The 16,829-nt window shown below is 34.1% G+C and overlaps 2 protein-coding genes across 2 annotated transcripts; one reads left to right on the top strand and one right to left on the bottom strand.

Moving 5' to 3' along the window:
* The first annotated feature begins 1,042 nt into the window (after window positions 1-1,042).
* Window positions 1,043-13,517, top strand: LOC135685271 (eukaryotic translation initiation factor 2 subunit 3, Y-linked). The gene is made up of 13 exons (XM_089112570.1): window positions 1,043-1,229; window positions 2,661-2,724; window positions 3,663-3,724; window positions 4,644-4,709; window positions 4,857-4,978; window positions 5,277-5,530; window positions 6,541-6,675; window positions 7,147-7,241; window positions 7,828-7,972; window positions 9,100-9,155; window positions 10,241-10,527; window positions 11,654-11,701; window positions 13,234-13,517. The coding sequence occupies exons 1-13, from the start codon at window positions 1,158-1,160 to the stop codon at window positions 13,241-13,243; spliced, it is 1,416 nt and encodes a 471-aa protein (XP_088968696.1). The 5' UTR covers window positions 1,043-1,157; the 3' UTR covers window positions 13,244-13,517.
* A 136-nt stretch (window positions 13,518-13,653) lies between these two features.
* Window positions 13,654-16,245, bottom strand: LOC135685272 (UDP-galactose translocator). The gene is made up of 2 exons (XM_065201153.2): window positions 15,937-16,245; window positions 13,654-15,112 (listed from the first exon to the last, which is right to left on the bottom strand). The coding sequence occupies exons 1-2, from the start codon at window positions 16,132-16,134 to the stop codon at window positions 14,297-14,299; spliced, it is 1,014 nt and encodes a 337-aa protein (XP_065057225.1). The 5' UTR covers window positions 16,135-16,245; the 3' UTR covers window positions 13,654-14,296.
* Window positions 16,246-16,829: the final 584 nt, after the last annotated feature.

Genomic DNA, 16,829 nt, shown 5'->3' with positions numbered 1-16,829 from the left:
CTTAGTAGATCGATTTTAAGAGGATTTATGACAGCTAGTAAAATCCTATACTTCAAATTTTCACAACAGTTATAGTGTGTTTCTGTTGCATACCAAAGTTGTTCATCTGACTTTGCTGCTCCTAAATCAGTGAATTATGGCATTCTTGGGTTCAGGAATATTTGTATATATTTGCTCTTTACAAGTGTATACTTTCACAACTTCAAATAGGACTTCATGTTAATTATGATAATAAATGACACATGAATTTGCGGACTTCACGTTATCCAGGGAGAATTTAGATTGAGATTTATTCGTGAAAATTGCATTGCTATTTTTAATGAGGAAAGGTTTGGTCTTCGTAGAAACTGTCGTTGATACGTAGATTTTAAAAATTGGAGAAAAACAGACCTGTTAAATTTTAGAAAGTAAAATGCGGGAATTTTTCATTGCCTGGATGCAAAATTTTAAGAGTTTCCGTACATCTCGGTATTTTGGTAAAGTTTATATAGCAGCTTTTCAAAAACGCAAATGTATTGTCAAATTCTGAAAAGTAGCTATTTTTCATACGGATACAGTTAGAAATTTTGAAGTAAAGTAATCTATAGACATTAAGGAACATTAAAAAATTTTATTTGCTATCGACGTGAAAAGTTGTGAAGACAATAAAAAATTAATTGCTAGCGTGATGTGTGATCAGTGGCGTCGCCAGGTCGAAAAACGGGTGGGCAAAAAGGATTTTTTTCGGCCACGCCCTTTAGACTCGTGGTAAATCTTTTTCAGTATTTTTCATCTATTTCGAAATATTTGGACAAGCAACTTTCTCAAGCAGCATTTTTCGTAGCGGTGGAAAATCGAAATCGATCTGATTAGCCCAACTCCGTGAAGTTTTTGGTCTGTGACGCAGGCTACCCAACTCCCAGTTTGAAATTAAAATTTCGGGGGCCTGAAAATATTTTCTATCGTGGTTTTTCTATTGACTGTGCCTAAAAGTCTGAGACCAGCGATTAAATTTCAGGAAGCCTCGTTTACATTTCGATTGCATCAGAATCAGGCTCTTGAATTCATGTGGCCTCTTCAAAGGCGTAATGGCGGATGCACTCGAATTATAGGAAGCTGTAAAGAACACGGGATTTGGCCTATTATCTATTTATATTAAGTTTGATTAATTGTTCAAGATGGCAGACGAAGCAGAAAGTATCCAGAAGAACATGCAACCGCACCTCGCCAAACAGGATTTGTCTACTCTTGTGAGTATTAAATTCCCATTACCGATTTATTTTAGGCCTTCCATCGATAGGTCTGCTACCATACCTTGGTGAAGTCAGGATTCTGTATATAAGTCCAATATTTATTTATTGTATTGTTACTTCAAATGACTTAATTGCTTCTGTCAATCTTGTGATGTTTTCAAAAGCTTTTATGCTTAAGTTTCGGGCAATTTTTTTATTTAATTTCTGTTTCTTTATTTGATTTTGAATTTTTCCCAGTAGTGAGAGACCCTCTTTATTGGTTTTCCATCTCACAAATAAGTACAGTAATGAAAAACAGGCAAATATTTGTGCTCGAATACAAAAAGAGTAAGTTGATCCCATAATTATATTTTTATCCCAGTGCTTTATAGCATAATGTAGCATAAGGTCGTAGTATAGTGAGCAGGCCTCGCTAAACTGCGCGAGCGAATAATAAATTGTCCACATATTAAAAATACTGAAACTATAATTAATTATAGTGTCAAACAATATCAAGCAATATAACCGACTGCCATTTCGTTCGTTGATCGAACAAAATTAAGGACCATATCGCTTCAAATGTTTTTGAATGAATACAATAATAATGGCCAAATTTTCCTTGTTGTCGTAAGCTTGAGTTTATTTAAACTCTATATTGCTATTTTTGTTGATAAAATCATCGTTATTCTAAAATAATTTTCTATTAAAGTAGTTCTTTTAAAATTTTCTGGTCTTCGAACAATAAAAATGACTCATGAAAAAGAAATTAAACCTAATGTCACATTGCTGTCATTGTTCTCAGAGCAAACAAACTACTGACTTTCCCAAAAAGAATTCTAGAAGGAGATCAATTTGCCTACAAGAACTATTTTTTACATTTGTGTAAAATTTGTCATTAAAAATTACTTTATGTCTCTTATTTTAAATTAATCTATACCCTACGCGTTACACATGAAAAAATTTTGCAGGCACCTTTTTCAAAACAGTTTGTGCTCACAGGCGCAAAATATTTTTAGGGAGGTCTGATAGTGAGGTCATACATCCAGATATCTTTAATCATCTTGCCTATCCCAATTTATCATCTAGGCAGAATTTTGAACTCTTTATCTATGAGCTTTTTCTTCCTCTCTCCTTCAAAAATCCAGAGAGTTTTCAATCATTTATTCCCTGTTTTTTGTGAATTGTAAAATTTTGTTACATTTTACTCCAATTTTGTGGATTTCCTTCTTAGACTATAAAGGTTCTTGCAAAATTCACATGCTTTGCCATTATACTTCCAAAACTAACCTTATATCCTTCTGCATGAAAATACAGAACACCATCAATTCTTCCTAGTGTAAGAAACAGCTACTGCTAAGCATACAGGCTGCACAAGAGCCTTCAAGATATTTAGTTTCATATATCTTCTTTGTTTCTCTAAACTAATTGTTAATTTCCTGCATGTTTTAGGATGTCTCAAGACTTCACCCATTGTCTCCTGAGGTCATTAGCAGACAAGCCACTATAAATATTGGTAAGCATATAATTAAATTGAGGTCGTTTTTAAATCAATAGTCATTTGGCAAGCTTTCTTGGGCTTCGGCCTAGCATACGCCTGCTGCTTTCAAGGTGTGCAAAATATCACTAACCTTCATTTATTTTGAGAGCAAAATTTTTACTGATTTGTATTGTGAATTTTGTGATGTGTTAAAATGTTTATCTTTTTTTCTAAATGCCACTTAAAAAAGGCCTAATGCCTTGTCAGAATTACAGAGAATATTAATTTCCGAAATAGCCAAAGGACTGATCTTTTTTTAAATTCACCAATTAACTTTACCCTTAGGAGAATATGTCGAATTTGATTAGAAATATTAGGGTCATTAGTAGAGAACCAGTGAAAAGGGCCATTAGTAGAAACCTGGGTATAAATTCTTGTGTATCTTCAGGTGTATTTTCTCAGAGTAAAGTTGGACAACACATACAAATGCTATCGTTCAGCTTTCTTCAAATGATTACAGTGTGGTTTCTATCTAGTCAGTGGCAGACATCTGGGGGTGGGGCAAGGGAGGCAACTGCCCCCATACTTTAGAGGACAATAGTCTTTTGCTCTAAAACAATGGGAAATGTAAGATACCATCTTATTAAAACAAAAGGCTTGCCCCCTCCCCCCCCCCCAATATATGACCAAGTGTATGCCATTGTTTCTAGATAAATAATGGTTGTCATATTCGATTGAAATGCCTAAGCATATAACAACAAAGCTTATATGATTGTCTGCTTTGATATCGGTTATAATCATATGTAGAAAACTTTTAATTAGAATTTTTTAACTTATGACATTTACATCAATGATTATTATATGGTATCTTTTATTGTTTTCCATAGCATTCGTTACTATTCTTTTTTCTCTAATTTTCTAAATATCCGATCTATCTATTTGATGGTAAATTATTGGACATTTGTAAATTATAGGTACAATTGGACATGTGGCTCATGGAAAGTCAACAGTTGTTAAAGCAATCTCAGGAGTACAGGTGAATAAAGCTTTTAATGAAATATTCAAAAATCTTCATTTTATCTGTTCAATATATCAGAACCAAAATTTTCGTCCTTGAGTTACTGCCATCAAGGTTTACTGTCAACAATGTTTACTGCCAAGATTTAGAAATTGGTTATGAACAGGATAGTGGTAGCATATTTTCAGTCAGATAAATCAATTTTTTGGTTCGAGCACCCAAGAAAATTTAATTTTTTCCAATATGATTGATAACAGAAACTCTTAAATGATGTATATTTTGCTTTTGTTAAGAGTTGGAACTGTTTTAACATAAAGAAAACGTTGAGCTAGTAAGATATGTTGTTTTGTGACTTTTCTTTCTTGATGTGTGCACCCTTAAATGTGTCATTGCTTGTGTTACTATGGGTTCAAGGTCGATGCTAGGTGTAAGTTATAATGATACTATGGGGCATTAGGTCCCTACATAAGCTATATTATTATTTATTAGTCATTTGTATGGAATCCATTCAGAGTTTTTCAAATTTTCAAGCTTTAAGTCGATTTATTAGCTGCTGCTAATGTGTATGATTCTAAATTATTTTTTGCAATTAAGAGAAGTTTTTGCAACTCTTGCAGCTCTTTTTACCAGTTAAAGTCTGATTAGTTTCAAGAAACCAGATCAGAAGTTGTATTTTGAACTTCAGAGTTGGGCACTTTTCAGTAAAGGTTTTAAGTTAGAAACAAATGTTCTTGCAAAGCACCATGGTCCTCTGGTCTGCCTTTTTCTTTAATGGGTACTAGTAAGTGCATTAAAATGTTTGAAAAATTGCAGCAAATGGTTTAATACAGGTAGGTTTGACATTTTACCTAATGTTCTGAGATACAAAACTGTTTTTCTTACTTGAGATGCTGAAATGTATTTTTAATAAATCAAGTGCCTTTCTTTTCTTTTCTAGACTGTCAGGTTTAAGAATGAATTAGTAAGAAACATTACAATCAAATTGGGTTATGCAAATGCCAAGGTATGTTGAAATTCTGTTCACTCTAAATCATTCAAATCTGTTTTTGTTTTTCAAATAGCATTTGACTTTCTTTGTTAGAAACGTTATGGTAAGAATCAAAGAAAATGTAAGTAAAGCTTTCTATTTGATGGTTTAACCTTTTTATAGATTTACAAATGTGATTCGCAATCCTGTCCAAAGCCTGTTTGTTATCGCTCTTGTGGAAGCAGCAAGGAGGATGTTTTTCCATGTGACAGAATTGGTTGTAATGGAAAGTTCAGACTAATGAGGTAAATAATATATTGAAATTTCTAATTTATCCATATTGCAGCATTGATTTCTTTAGGAACATTTTGTTTACTTGGCTCATAAAGGGCAATCTACAAGTTAAACATTTTCAATCGAATAACAATGTCAAGCATCATTAAACATGTGCATTTCATATGTTGAGTGCTACACAATTGGGGCTCATTTTGTTTGGCCATGGCTCAAGAAATAACTATCAAAATGTAAAGTAAGCATGATTTTTTTTGCAAAGAGCTGAATTTTTTCAAATAAATTGTTTGCATTGCTAGAATTTTCTTGTAGGCATATCTCATTTGTTGACTGTCCTGGGCATGATATTCTTATGGCTACCATGTTGAACGGAGCAGCTGTTATGGATGCAGCTTTGTTACTTGTTGCTGGAAATGAATCTTGTCCACAGCCGCAGACATCAGAGCACTTAGCTGCTATTGAAATAATGAAACTGGAGCACATTCTAATATTGCAAAATAAAGTCGATTTAGTGAAAGAAAGTCAAGCTAGAGAGCAATCTGAGCAAATAGCAAGATTTGTTGAAGGTATTGTTTTTTGTCATCTGTATTTTATCTGAAAATAGCATCAAACATGGCAACATAACATATAAAAACATTTTTCTTCTAAAGCTCCTAAGAGTATAAGCAGCCTATAATGTCCAAAACGTGTAAGGACTGATATATATATATCTTGGTTCAGAATATTTAATGTGAATATCTACTTACCGCAAATCCTCAAATTGCCCCCCTCCTTAAAAAAGCCCTCCCTCAAATAAGCCCCCACCCTAGAACTATAAATTGTCAACAAGCCCTCCCCCCTCGAATAAGCACCCCCTTCGAATAAGCCTCCACTGCTACCATAAATTCTCGAATTGAACCCCTCCATTTGATGATTTTCTGCCATCTGAGGTTGCCTATGGCGTTTTATTGAATAACCACAACAAATTCATACTTTTGGTAGTAATTAATTGAATGTTCTTAAACAAATTCCTACTAAAATGCAAGGCTTCTTTGTTTTAATGTATCAAAGCCACTTTTTGTGATAGATGGATGGTTACCAAAAGGACAATGTCAGAGCATACACTCTGCTAGGGTTGAGTTATATTCTGTGGAGCAGCTCATACATAAATCTAATTGCTAGTCCAATCATTAGATCCAAGGAAATATTGAACATGTTTTCCATATGAATGTGAAGCATTAAGTCTTACCCTAGAGTTTCTTGACTCTTTTCAGCACATGGCACAGGCTACTATAAAAACATTTTTTCGGTCCTCTCACAGTTGTCTTTCATACACTACCAACTAGCAGTAAATGCACACATTGATGTGTAATTTGATGATAACATTTTAAATTGATAACATTTGTTGCATAGCAACGTTGAAAGAAGAAGAACTATGTGATGACCCTGCTTTACCTCAGTTTAAATTGCAGTGAAGCTTATCTTCCACCATTTATGTTGTGTGTTTGCTGATACATTTGTCGTCTCTAGTTTGAACATGTTATGAAAATCTGCCAATTACAGTATATGTTTAATGCCACAAAATATGATTTTTAAGGAACGATAGCAGAGAAAGCTCCAGTTATTCCAATATCTGCTCAGCTGAAATACAACATTGAGGTCATTTGCGAATACATCTGCAAGAAAGTTCCTATTCCAATCAGAGACTTTACATCAGAGCCAAGACTTATAGGTAAACTTTATTTTGATTTTTTATTGACATTATATGATATATAATATATATGTAATTATATGTATGTAATTATTTATCAAATTTTGTCAGATGTCTGTAGCACTACAGTGATAAGTAATCAGAGAAATCAATGATATAGAAGAAAAGAAGAAAAGATAACCAGATGAATTAGACATTGTTTACAGAGCAAAAAAAATTGAATTCTTGGAGAAAATTTTGAACATTTTTTAGAAAGAAAATGGTCTTTTGTTTTAAGTTAATGGACATATATGACATCATCTTATCAAAACAATAAACTTCCCCCCCCCCCCATATTTGACCAAGTATTTGTCACTGTCCCTATTTATTCTGGATCAGAAAGTTTAATGCTTTGAGCACAAAGTATCAATTCAGTTAACAATAATCTTTGTAGACCCATTGTTGTAATTGTGTTTGATGTAATATATATACATATCAATTTTTTTCCACCAGTTATCAGGTCCTTTGATGTGAATAAGCCTGGTTGTGAAGTAGATGACCTAAAAGGTGGTGTTGCTGGGGGGAGTATTCTAAGAGGAGTATTAAAGGTCATTTTTCCTTTATTTCATTATCAACCTTTTATAATTTCTATCAAGAAAATTATTATGTTAAATTCTTTAATTAATATTAGGTTTTTTTCTGTTTCCAGCACTGTTGCAATTGGGATAAATTGTTTAGTGGTGTGTAGCTGTGCTGCGGCATTGCTTTTTGACTTTAGAATATTACAGCCAAATTTTTTGGGACACTGAAAGACTTATGGCCTGCGATGCGAAACATTGCACTGTGTTCAATAATCAGCTATAACAAAAGAACCTTTTCTTTACTATTGTTACGTGCTTTTCATGTGTTAAGAACTCTTTTTGTTAGTCTTCGCGTTCTTCAGTTTTACGTTGGGTGCTCCTATAAAATTGTGTTCTCTGCTTTCAGAAATTACCAGCTGTTTTACTTTGATCTTCACTTCTAAAGGCAAAGTGGACTTCTTGCTCATTTTGCAGACCAATAAACGGATTCTAGCTGATTATTTATTTTGGAAACACCCTGTTTATAACCTTCCTCAAAGATACAACAGTTGAGAATATCAATTCATTGTACATATGCAGAATTGATACTTATCTTGTTAACTTGAAATTTCAGGTAGGACAAGAAATTGAAATTCGACCAGGAATAGTTTCCAAGGATGGTGATGGAAAGCTGAAATGTCAGCCTATATTTTCAAAAATTGTGTCACTATTTGCAGAACACAATGATCTGCAATTTGCTGCCCCTGGAGGATTAATTGGTTAGGAAATTTTCTTCTTTACAAGTTTGGTTTGAATCGCAGGAATCCTCAAATGTGTATCCCTCAAAATAAACTTTGACACACTTTTTTATCATTAGCAGACAAGGGCTGGCTATTGGATAACACCTAATAAATATCATCCAAACATTTTCGGATTTATATTTAATTCCTTTCTGTCTCAGACAAATATGCTTTAACACTTTTCTTTTTCTCTTTATTTTCAGTCTTGTTTTTTGCCATTTTATGCAGTTTTTATTCAGAACAAATGTATTACTGCAAATAGCTCCAGAAAACAAGTTACTCCACTCCAATAGGAATCCAGTATAGTCTGACTCTAACTTAAGAGGGATGCTCATTTAGGCAAGAAAAGAAGTGGTTATATTGAGCTATCTCCCATATAAATATGATATCAATCACTTGATATGTGCGGGTTCCCTGTTATCTTGTCATTTACTTTTCCTTGTTAGGAAAGAGGGTTTTGTAGGATTATGACTGAAGAAAGGAAAAATTGAATAATTTGAAGAAAACGAGAACTTTATTGCAAAATGTTTGAGAATTCTGCTTTGATTCATGCGATTGTTACAAAAGACAAAATGCATGTGCCATGCACAAAATGTGTGGAACTTGATAGGTCTGCAAATGTGAATCCCTGTCTATGAAGCGAATGGCGAGGAACAAGGATATGATGGTGACAAATAAATTTGTCTTTATATTGACTTTAGGTGCTTGAATAGTGAACTAACAACTGACTAGGTAATAAAAGTTAAACTGAATTTTTTTCTCGCAATCTAGTTTTGTTTTTTTCGGATATGATCGGTAAAAATGATTTAAAGCTAATGCGAATCCCCTTCAAATCAATACCCTGTTTCCCTAAAAACAGTCAAGTATTTGAGCTGTGCATGTTATAGGACTATAGTTGTAAAATAGTAAAACTTTTTCCAAGTTAAATTTCTTGCAAAAGCATGACAGTTTTTGTTCTCAACATTTTGTTTTATGATATTAAATATTTCTTTTTCATTTGCCTGTAGGTTATCTTCTAACATTTATGCTCCAATATAAAGAAAAATTTTAGCAACAAAGTAGTTTTCTAGCATATTTGCTGTTTAAATTTTGTTAATTTTTTTCAGGTGTTGGTACAAAAATTGACCCAACTCTGTGTAGAGGTGACCGTATGGTTGGTCAGGTATGTCATTTATGTACAGTAAACATTGGCATATAATAAAACTGGAATTTTGCAAGTCAGGCTGACTAAGTATATATATATTTGGTATTTCACGGAAAATGGTGCTGTTTAGGCTCTTAAATAAATAGGTTCTTATTTCATGTAGGGCTTTCACAAATTTCTTTTGTTGCAATTCTAACTGCAAGTATTTTTTATGTTTTTACTGGGGCTACAAGTGAGGAAGTTGAGTAAAAAGGAGTCGACCAAAGACTTGAATTGAATCAAAATGTGAACAGTACAGCACTTTTAGCGCATAAATTGAAAGATTTTGAAATACTGAACAGATAACTGAATACTGAGTTTATTTAAAGTGTTCTAAAGCACCTGCAAACAATGGCGGCACCAGCCACTATGCTCTGGGTGGGGTGGGGGGGAAACAAGATTTAGGCCATGCCCTTTTAGCACTAGAAAACGGCCTCTTACAATCAAGGAAAACCAATTTTACTTGAGAGGAACGCACATAACTAACTGTTGGCTATGAAAAGGCAGTTTGAAAATCAAAGGATGACATCAATTAATGTACATTGCCAAAATGTTACCCCTCGTGGCGCCACTTCTACCTACAAAATCAGATAAAGATTCAATGACCAAGCAACTAGAGCTGTAATGTAATTTTGTGATCTTTACAAATAAGAATCTATTCAGATTCCATTCTTATAAAATAGGAGTCAAGTCTCATAATTTCAGCCTGCAGGCTCTTAATCCACTAACTCTTCTGTATTACCCAAAGTAAATGTTGTGCAATAATACTGAATGGAAAGAATTTAAACAGTTCTTCGCATATAGTTTAAGGAACTTTTTTAAAAATGAGTTTTGGGAAGTTGTTAAATTCTCTTTTTGACATTTTCCCTATTTGGAATTGTTTACCAGGCAATATAGTGTGTTAGACTAACTCTGATACCTTTTTTGATGATGATAATGATGGCGATAGTGGTGCAAAATATGTCTAGAAGATTTTCATGCCCAAAGACACTAATAATATAATATTATTAGTGTCTTTGGCCATATATCATATATATAATGATTATTGTTATATCCACATACAGGTCCTTGGTGCTGTTGGTGCTTTGCCTGAAATCTATACCGAGTTTGAAATTAATTATCATTTACTGAGACGACTGCTGGGTGTAAAAACTGAAGGAGATAAGAAAGGTGCAAAGATTCAAAAACTTGCAAAGAATGAGGTTCTCATGGTGAATATAGGCTCATTATCAACAGGAGGCAGAGTTATTGCTGTGAAGAAAGATTTGGCAAGGATTGTATTGACTCAGCCTGTATGCACAGAGATTGGAGAGAAGATAGCTCTTAGTAGGAGAGTTGAAAGTCATTGGAGGTGAGTAAGACAAATGCAACCATCTTCATATTATCTGCTGTTATAGGCTCATTTAGATTCCAAAATACTTACAATTCTGTGAAATAAAAAATCTAGTACACATTAAACTTTTACCTTAAGACTTGGTTTTGTATTTGGCTGTGGTTTTTATGACACATAACTTGGATAATGTGAAACAGTAAGAAATCAAAGCTTTTTCTAGTTGAAGGATATCATAATTTCAATTCAGTGGTGGTTGGGACGGAAATAAGATGATACCAGTAAAGCAAGAAAAAATTTAAGCAGAGCGAACCAGAAAGGGTTGCACAGGGGCGTTGTCTGGAATATTTTTGTTTTATAGCTAATATGGCCAAATTGTCTTTTGATGACAGGTCAGAAGTTTTCATACAATACCTCAGTTTGTTTGATGTCATGTGATATTGCCAGCTGCAGGGGTTAAATGGATTCGCAGCATTTTATCATAGAAAGAGGAATCTAGTACAAACGATTTTGTCATTGTTGCATTGTGGAAAACAAACAGTTTTACCTCAGGTTGAGTCACAAATGACAATGGGACAGACTTCTTTAGTAATGGATGAATAAAGTCTAGTACGGCTATGTACATAAAGGGCTTATTCAAAGCCAATCTTTCAATGAGAAGTAAGATAAGGAGGTTCAGAATTAAGAAATGGGTGTATTTCCGCTGCTCTTTCTTTTTTGCCATTAATTCAATTATCGTAGAAAAAATAAAAATCATACAATCCAAAATTATTTCAAGCTTTTAAAATAAAATGGAACTAGACTGGTACCACTAGTACCGCTGTAAACTGCCACTGCTTCAATTCATTTTTGGTGAATTAAAGAGAATCAACGAACATGTATCCCAGTGTTTTAGAAATAATTTCAAATTATATTTTATTTGAATTGGCATTGAGCGGTTTCCCAAGGACAAAATTGTTTGGAATTTCTGGAAAGAAAAGGGAAAGTTATCATGATTTGTTGCCTATTAATAGATGTGTCTAGGTTAACAAGTTCTATATCTGTTCATTCCCTTTAAGTGCTTGCAAGTAGCAACCTGACATTTTTCCATTTTTATATCCCACTTTTATGTTTACTGTTGTAGTGATACACTTCAATTCATTTCCAGGCTTATTGGATGGGGTCAGATTCGCAAAGGAGTTACCATAAATGCAGGGTATGCGGTTTCTTATTGAATATGATTTTCATTCTTTTAACTAGACAAATAGATTTATAAGTATATTGCATTAAATCTGGTAATCTCAAAAAACTAACCAAACTTTGGTCAGACAATAGACCTAGCTTGAAACCTATTCAAGATCAACAGAATCTTTGTCTCTGTCAACAGAAAAAGCTGAAACCTTTCTTATTGACTTAGTTCACCACAATATAATCCAATTTTTCTCAGCAAAATCTCCTCAAGTGCCTGTTTACAGGTCAGCTTTGAAGTATTCCCTGGTGTCTCATATTGTGACAGTATTTTCAAACACATCCCAGAAAGCTCATTTTCATTAATCATTGAAACAAATTATAACAGACTGCCACATTAGCAAGCCTATTGTATTGTTCTCTCAGCCAAAAAATTTTTGTCAAGAAACTCCTCGGCGTACTCAATGAGAAGGCTCTTTGTATTGGTTTGGACCATAAGTTTTTTCCTGGGGTTTCTTACTACATGTGTGCCCTCTATTCAAGCCTTTCCTTGAATAATATTCCACAAAGGAGAAGAACTGCCTTCAACAAGGTTGATTCCCAGGGAAGCCCTCCAGGGCCTGAGGGGTTATTAGGGTTTCAGATACTCATGATTTTCAGCCTTTGATCTTGTAAATGCGTGGCTACTGCAGATTTGTAAACAAATATTTTGATGTAAGTGATATATAATGTAATTACCTTTGTCTCAGGAATGCTAAACTAAGCTTTCTGTAATTGCTCTTGGGGGTGAGACATTTTTAACAAGAGCTGTCAAAAGCATGTGCAAGTGATTTGGTTGAAGGCAATGGCAAAAGTGATCATCCCCATGAAACAAATAGGTCTGCCTCTATTTTAAAAAAGCATTTGAGATTATGGAAGACTGAAGAATATGTCAATGTCAATACTGAAGAAAATAATTCTGAACAGCTTCATTGGTTAAGCAAATATGGTTTGTTTACCAACCCATCCTTCAAATAGACAAATCTCCATTTGACAAAAAGAAATTGTTTGTACTTCATTTTTATCCACAAATAATTTTTGGGCTCAGGCCATTGTGAGCACTTCCATAGATTACCAGTCTCATATCTCATAGATTATCAGAAATTCTTAATTTCAAATGATAGTGCCATATGCTCTTAGAAAAATACATTACTCTGGCTTTGATTTGCTGTTAAAATACGTTTTGACAAGATTGAGAATTCCATGGCTGTTTATATGGTGAGCTAAAATATTACATGGCTATCTATAAACACAATAAAAATTTATGTTTACTGGTCTGTCATAAAATTGATGAGTCATATAGGCAGAGCTGTACATTCTGTTGACTTATAGAACAGGAATGTTTTAAGTTGTTATTCTGAGTTTCATGCTTTATGGGTGAACAGGCAAGGGAACAGGCTAGAGATGTTTTTAATGGTTGTAAAATTATCCAGTCAACTTTTGATGAGTTGCTATGCTTGTAGAAAATTTTGAAGAATTACACTAACCTACAGTTTACTTTCATTTTTGCTTTTTTTCCAGATCTGCATAATCAGGGCTTATTCAGAGCTGGTATGGATGTTGGTGGTATGATCAAACTGAAAATCATTAAATGCACAAAACTAAATAAAAAAGTTAGAAAAACCTGATGTAACATCATTTAAAGTACGAACCCTAACAATGCTTATTGAAAGAAGTATATTCTTTCTATATATACTTTTGTATCAAACTCTTCAAAAATGATAAAACATTATCATTTCAAATACATAGCAATTGAAGCTTTTGAGGTATGGAGTATTTAAGCAAGAGGATTTTGTGCGTTCTGATCAGTAGTATTTTATTTGCATTGTTACTTTTTGTTGAGTTGCCTTTCTTTGAAGCAACTATCTAAAGCTGCTGTTTCAATGGAATTACATAATTGGCTACAAGAGAATCATTTACAAAACTTCCATATTATTCTAGAATATCATATATATTTTATATTAGGTCAATTTGACAAAAAAAAGATATTTTAAGGTACATAACTATTTACTAAGCTCTGCAACATAAGGATAAAGTCTCACTCAAGCTATACTATTGCAAAATCTTGCTGAATATTAAGTACCAACTTTGTTTCACAAAAATACTAATATTTTAGGACAAATTTAGTTATAGTGTTGCCAGGGATTCCAAACGTTATAAATTACTAACTCTATAGAAAATATATTATGTTTTCATAAGGAACATTTTGGCGGAAAAAAAAGCATGATTTGTGTAAAATACTGGATGTGCAGCTACCATCTTTCTTAATATAGATTTCTTGAGGGGCTGGTTTGAGAGGAAGAGGGGCTGTTTGATGGGAGAGCTGGCTATTTGAGGGGGATGGAGAGGGTGATCTGAGCAGGAAGGGGCTAATTTGAGGGGGAAAGCTACAAACAAATATTAATTATAATAAATTGCCAGAAATATTATAACTTTGAGACTTTTGGGTTTTAATTTTGAAAAGTAAGTGTTAAGAAAAACATGTTATGAAAACATACTAATTGATGAGTGTGATACATCATATATGTACAAAAACAAATTGCTAAGATGTATATTGAAACTTGTTTCATAACATTGAGATTCTCTACTCAGGACGAGAATACAACACTATAGCCGAAATAACCATAAATGCCCCAATTAAAAACTGAACACTGACAGTGAAACTAAATATATAAACTGAAACAATACAGGACACTATAATAGAAAAGGAAGTTGCAAAACCCTTCAGAATGTTATCTGCATACTTGACTACCACAGCCACTAAAAGTCCACCAAATGCTTGCATGAAAATAACAATCCAAACAAGTGTATTGTAACCAAACAGGAAGCCTTTTTCTTTCACAGCAGCCCCGTCATTAGCAAACATTCCGATTATACCAAGAAAAACCCCAAAAATTCCCATCTGAATATTCCTTAGCCAAATTGATCCAGTTGTTCCCTTGAGAATCTTTTCAAAGTAAACACCAGCAAATCCAGAGCACAGACTTGAGGCAATTACAGCACCCAATCCAATGAGTGGATTTTGAGAGCTATCAGCTGATGTTGGTGTTTTCTTTGTTGAAATATTTGTAGGCTGTAGCTGCACCATGGCAACACCAAAGAACAAAATTATAAGTGAGACCCATTTCATTCGGTTTAATTTCTTGCCAAGCATCACCACAGAGAAGATAGCTGTGGTTAATATTTTAAGCTGGTATGTAACTTGAAAGGTTGCTGCATCAAGATTTGATATTGCAACATACTGCAAGTTGTTCTGAACAACATAGATCAGTGATGGAACTGCAACTTTTAAGGTATCTAATGGCTGTGACAAAATATTGCCATGCAAAAATCGTACCCATTCAGGTATGCTCTTTATTTGAATTAATGTGATGCCAAGACATGCAAGGACCTTCAATAGCTACAAAGAAAAAAGAATGTGAAATTTAGAGAAAGACATAAAAAATCAGTTTTTGTAAGTAACAATTATTTGTGAAGCATCAGCCTAACAGACACACAATGAAGAATTATTTTGTTAAACAGCAGTGGCAGAAATTGTGGGGGTGTGGGGGGGGACAATAGCCCCCCTAGGTATTGGTCAATTGTTGGTAAAATTATGTCATTTGTCAGCAAATTTGCTTGCTTTTGTGGGCATTTTTTTCAGCAAATCAATTAATTACACGTTACGTCGCTTAAGTAAGTTGTTCAAAATTCAATTATTAAATCAAAAATTACAATAACAACATTAAAGAAAAAAGACAACCCTTTATACAATTAAAGCATCAATTGAATCAAATCTATATACAATTAAATCCTATAATAATTCATTACATGAGCTACACAGTTAACAACCTACCAACTTGAAGACATGGACACGACATGCTTAAGTCTTGCAAAAAAGGTCCTGTTTCCATAATTGTAAGAATAAGGTAACTTCCAACGTTTTAACTGGGTATTTTAACTACCAATCAAGCAAATGATAAAATTGCTTGTAAGGACATTTCATCTCATAATTTCCCAATATTTCTTGCGAATAGCAAGATGCTTTTTGGAGACTTAAATAGGCTACACTTGTCGTGCTATTTTTTCTCGTCTCAAATGAAATCTTTCAAAAACAGGAACCAAGCAAATCTTTAGACACGTTGTCATTTTTCGGATTGTGTATGACTATCTTCATAAAAAACAGGTAAACCGTGACTGAATGCAAACATTGAATCAGTTAGGACAAGAATAGCTTCAATTTACCTCTGCTAACACCACTGCTGTACTTGTTATGTATCTATCGCCAGGTAAAATTCTCGAATACCTTATCAATAATATCAATGAAGCATTTTGAATGGTGAGGACAAAGAGACTCCAGTACTTGAGTGACTTATTTGCCGCTGCTTGAGAATTTTTCTTCATGTCTATCGCCACTGATGTTGCTTTAGTTGCTTCTGTCATTATAGGTCGCTTTGAAGGTTCAGAACCTAATCAAGCCCTCCGGCAAAATTAATTATATTTTAAGTAGGCCCACGTTGCAAACCACTTGTAAAACCAATGGCCTTCGCAGGGGCTGAATTCACAGGTAAACATGGACCCCGTCAATCTCACTCAACCGGATGGAGTGGAGTGATTCCAGGGACGGTGCTACGGGGGTTGGGGTGTGTCACTCCCAAGATTTATTAATTCTGTTCCTTACTTAGCAGATACGTCATATTTTGTGCTTACTCAGTAAACTTGAATCAATCAATGTGATGGCATCAATAAAAAATCAATGATAGTCAATGGTGTTTTACTTGTTTGCTTTCATTTTCATTTCGACTTGATCCCCTTCGACTGGAGCCAAACTCCACATAACAATGGTTCAAGGTTGGGTAGGGGAATGATGAGAATCTCCATATAACAATGTTTCAAGGTTGGGTAGGGGAATGACCAGAAAATCGATCATAATCGGTCAAATAGCGTTACAGGGCCCGCGCCACGAATTTGAAAGTGGGGGGGGGAGGCTATGAAAAGTAGGGGCAAAGGCTTCTTACCCCTTTTACTCTTTTACTGCAGCTCTAAAATTACTTTATCTGCAAAAAAGTGGGGGGCTATGGCCAGCCCCGCCCCCCTGTGGCGCGGACCCTTATTTATTCTAAGAATAAGGTTGTAGT

Source organism: Rhopilema esculentum, chromosome 15, assembly GCF_057945365.1.
Source record: "Rhopilema esculentum isolate cy_ngs chromosome 15, ASM5794536v1, whole genome shotgun sequence".
Lineage (NCBI taxonomy): Eukaryota > Metazoa > Cnidaria > Scyphozoa > Rhizostomeae > Rhizostomatidae > Rhopilema > Rhopilema esculentum.
This window is presented reverse-complemented; position numbering and strand designations above follow the sequence as displayed.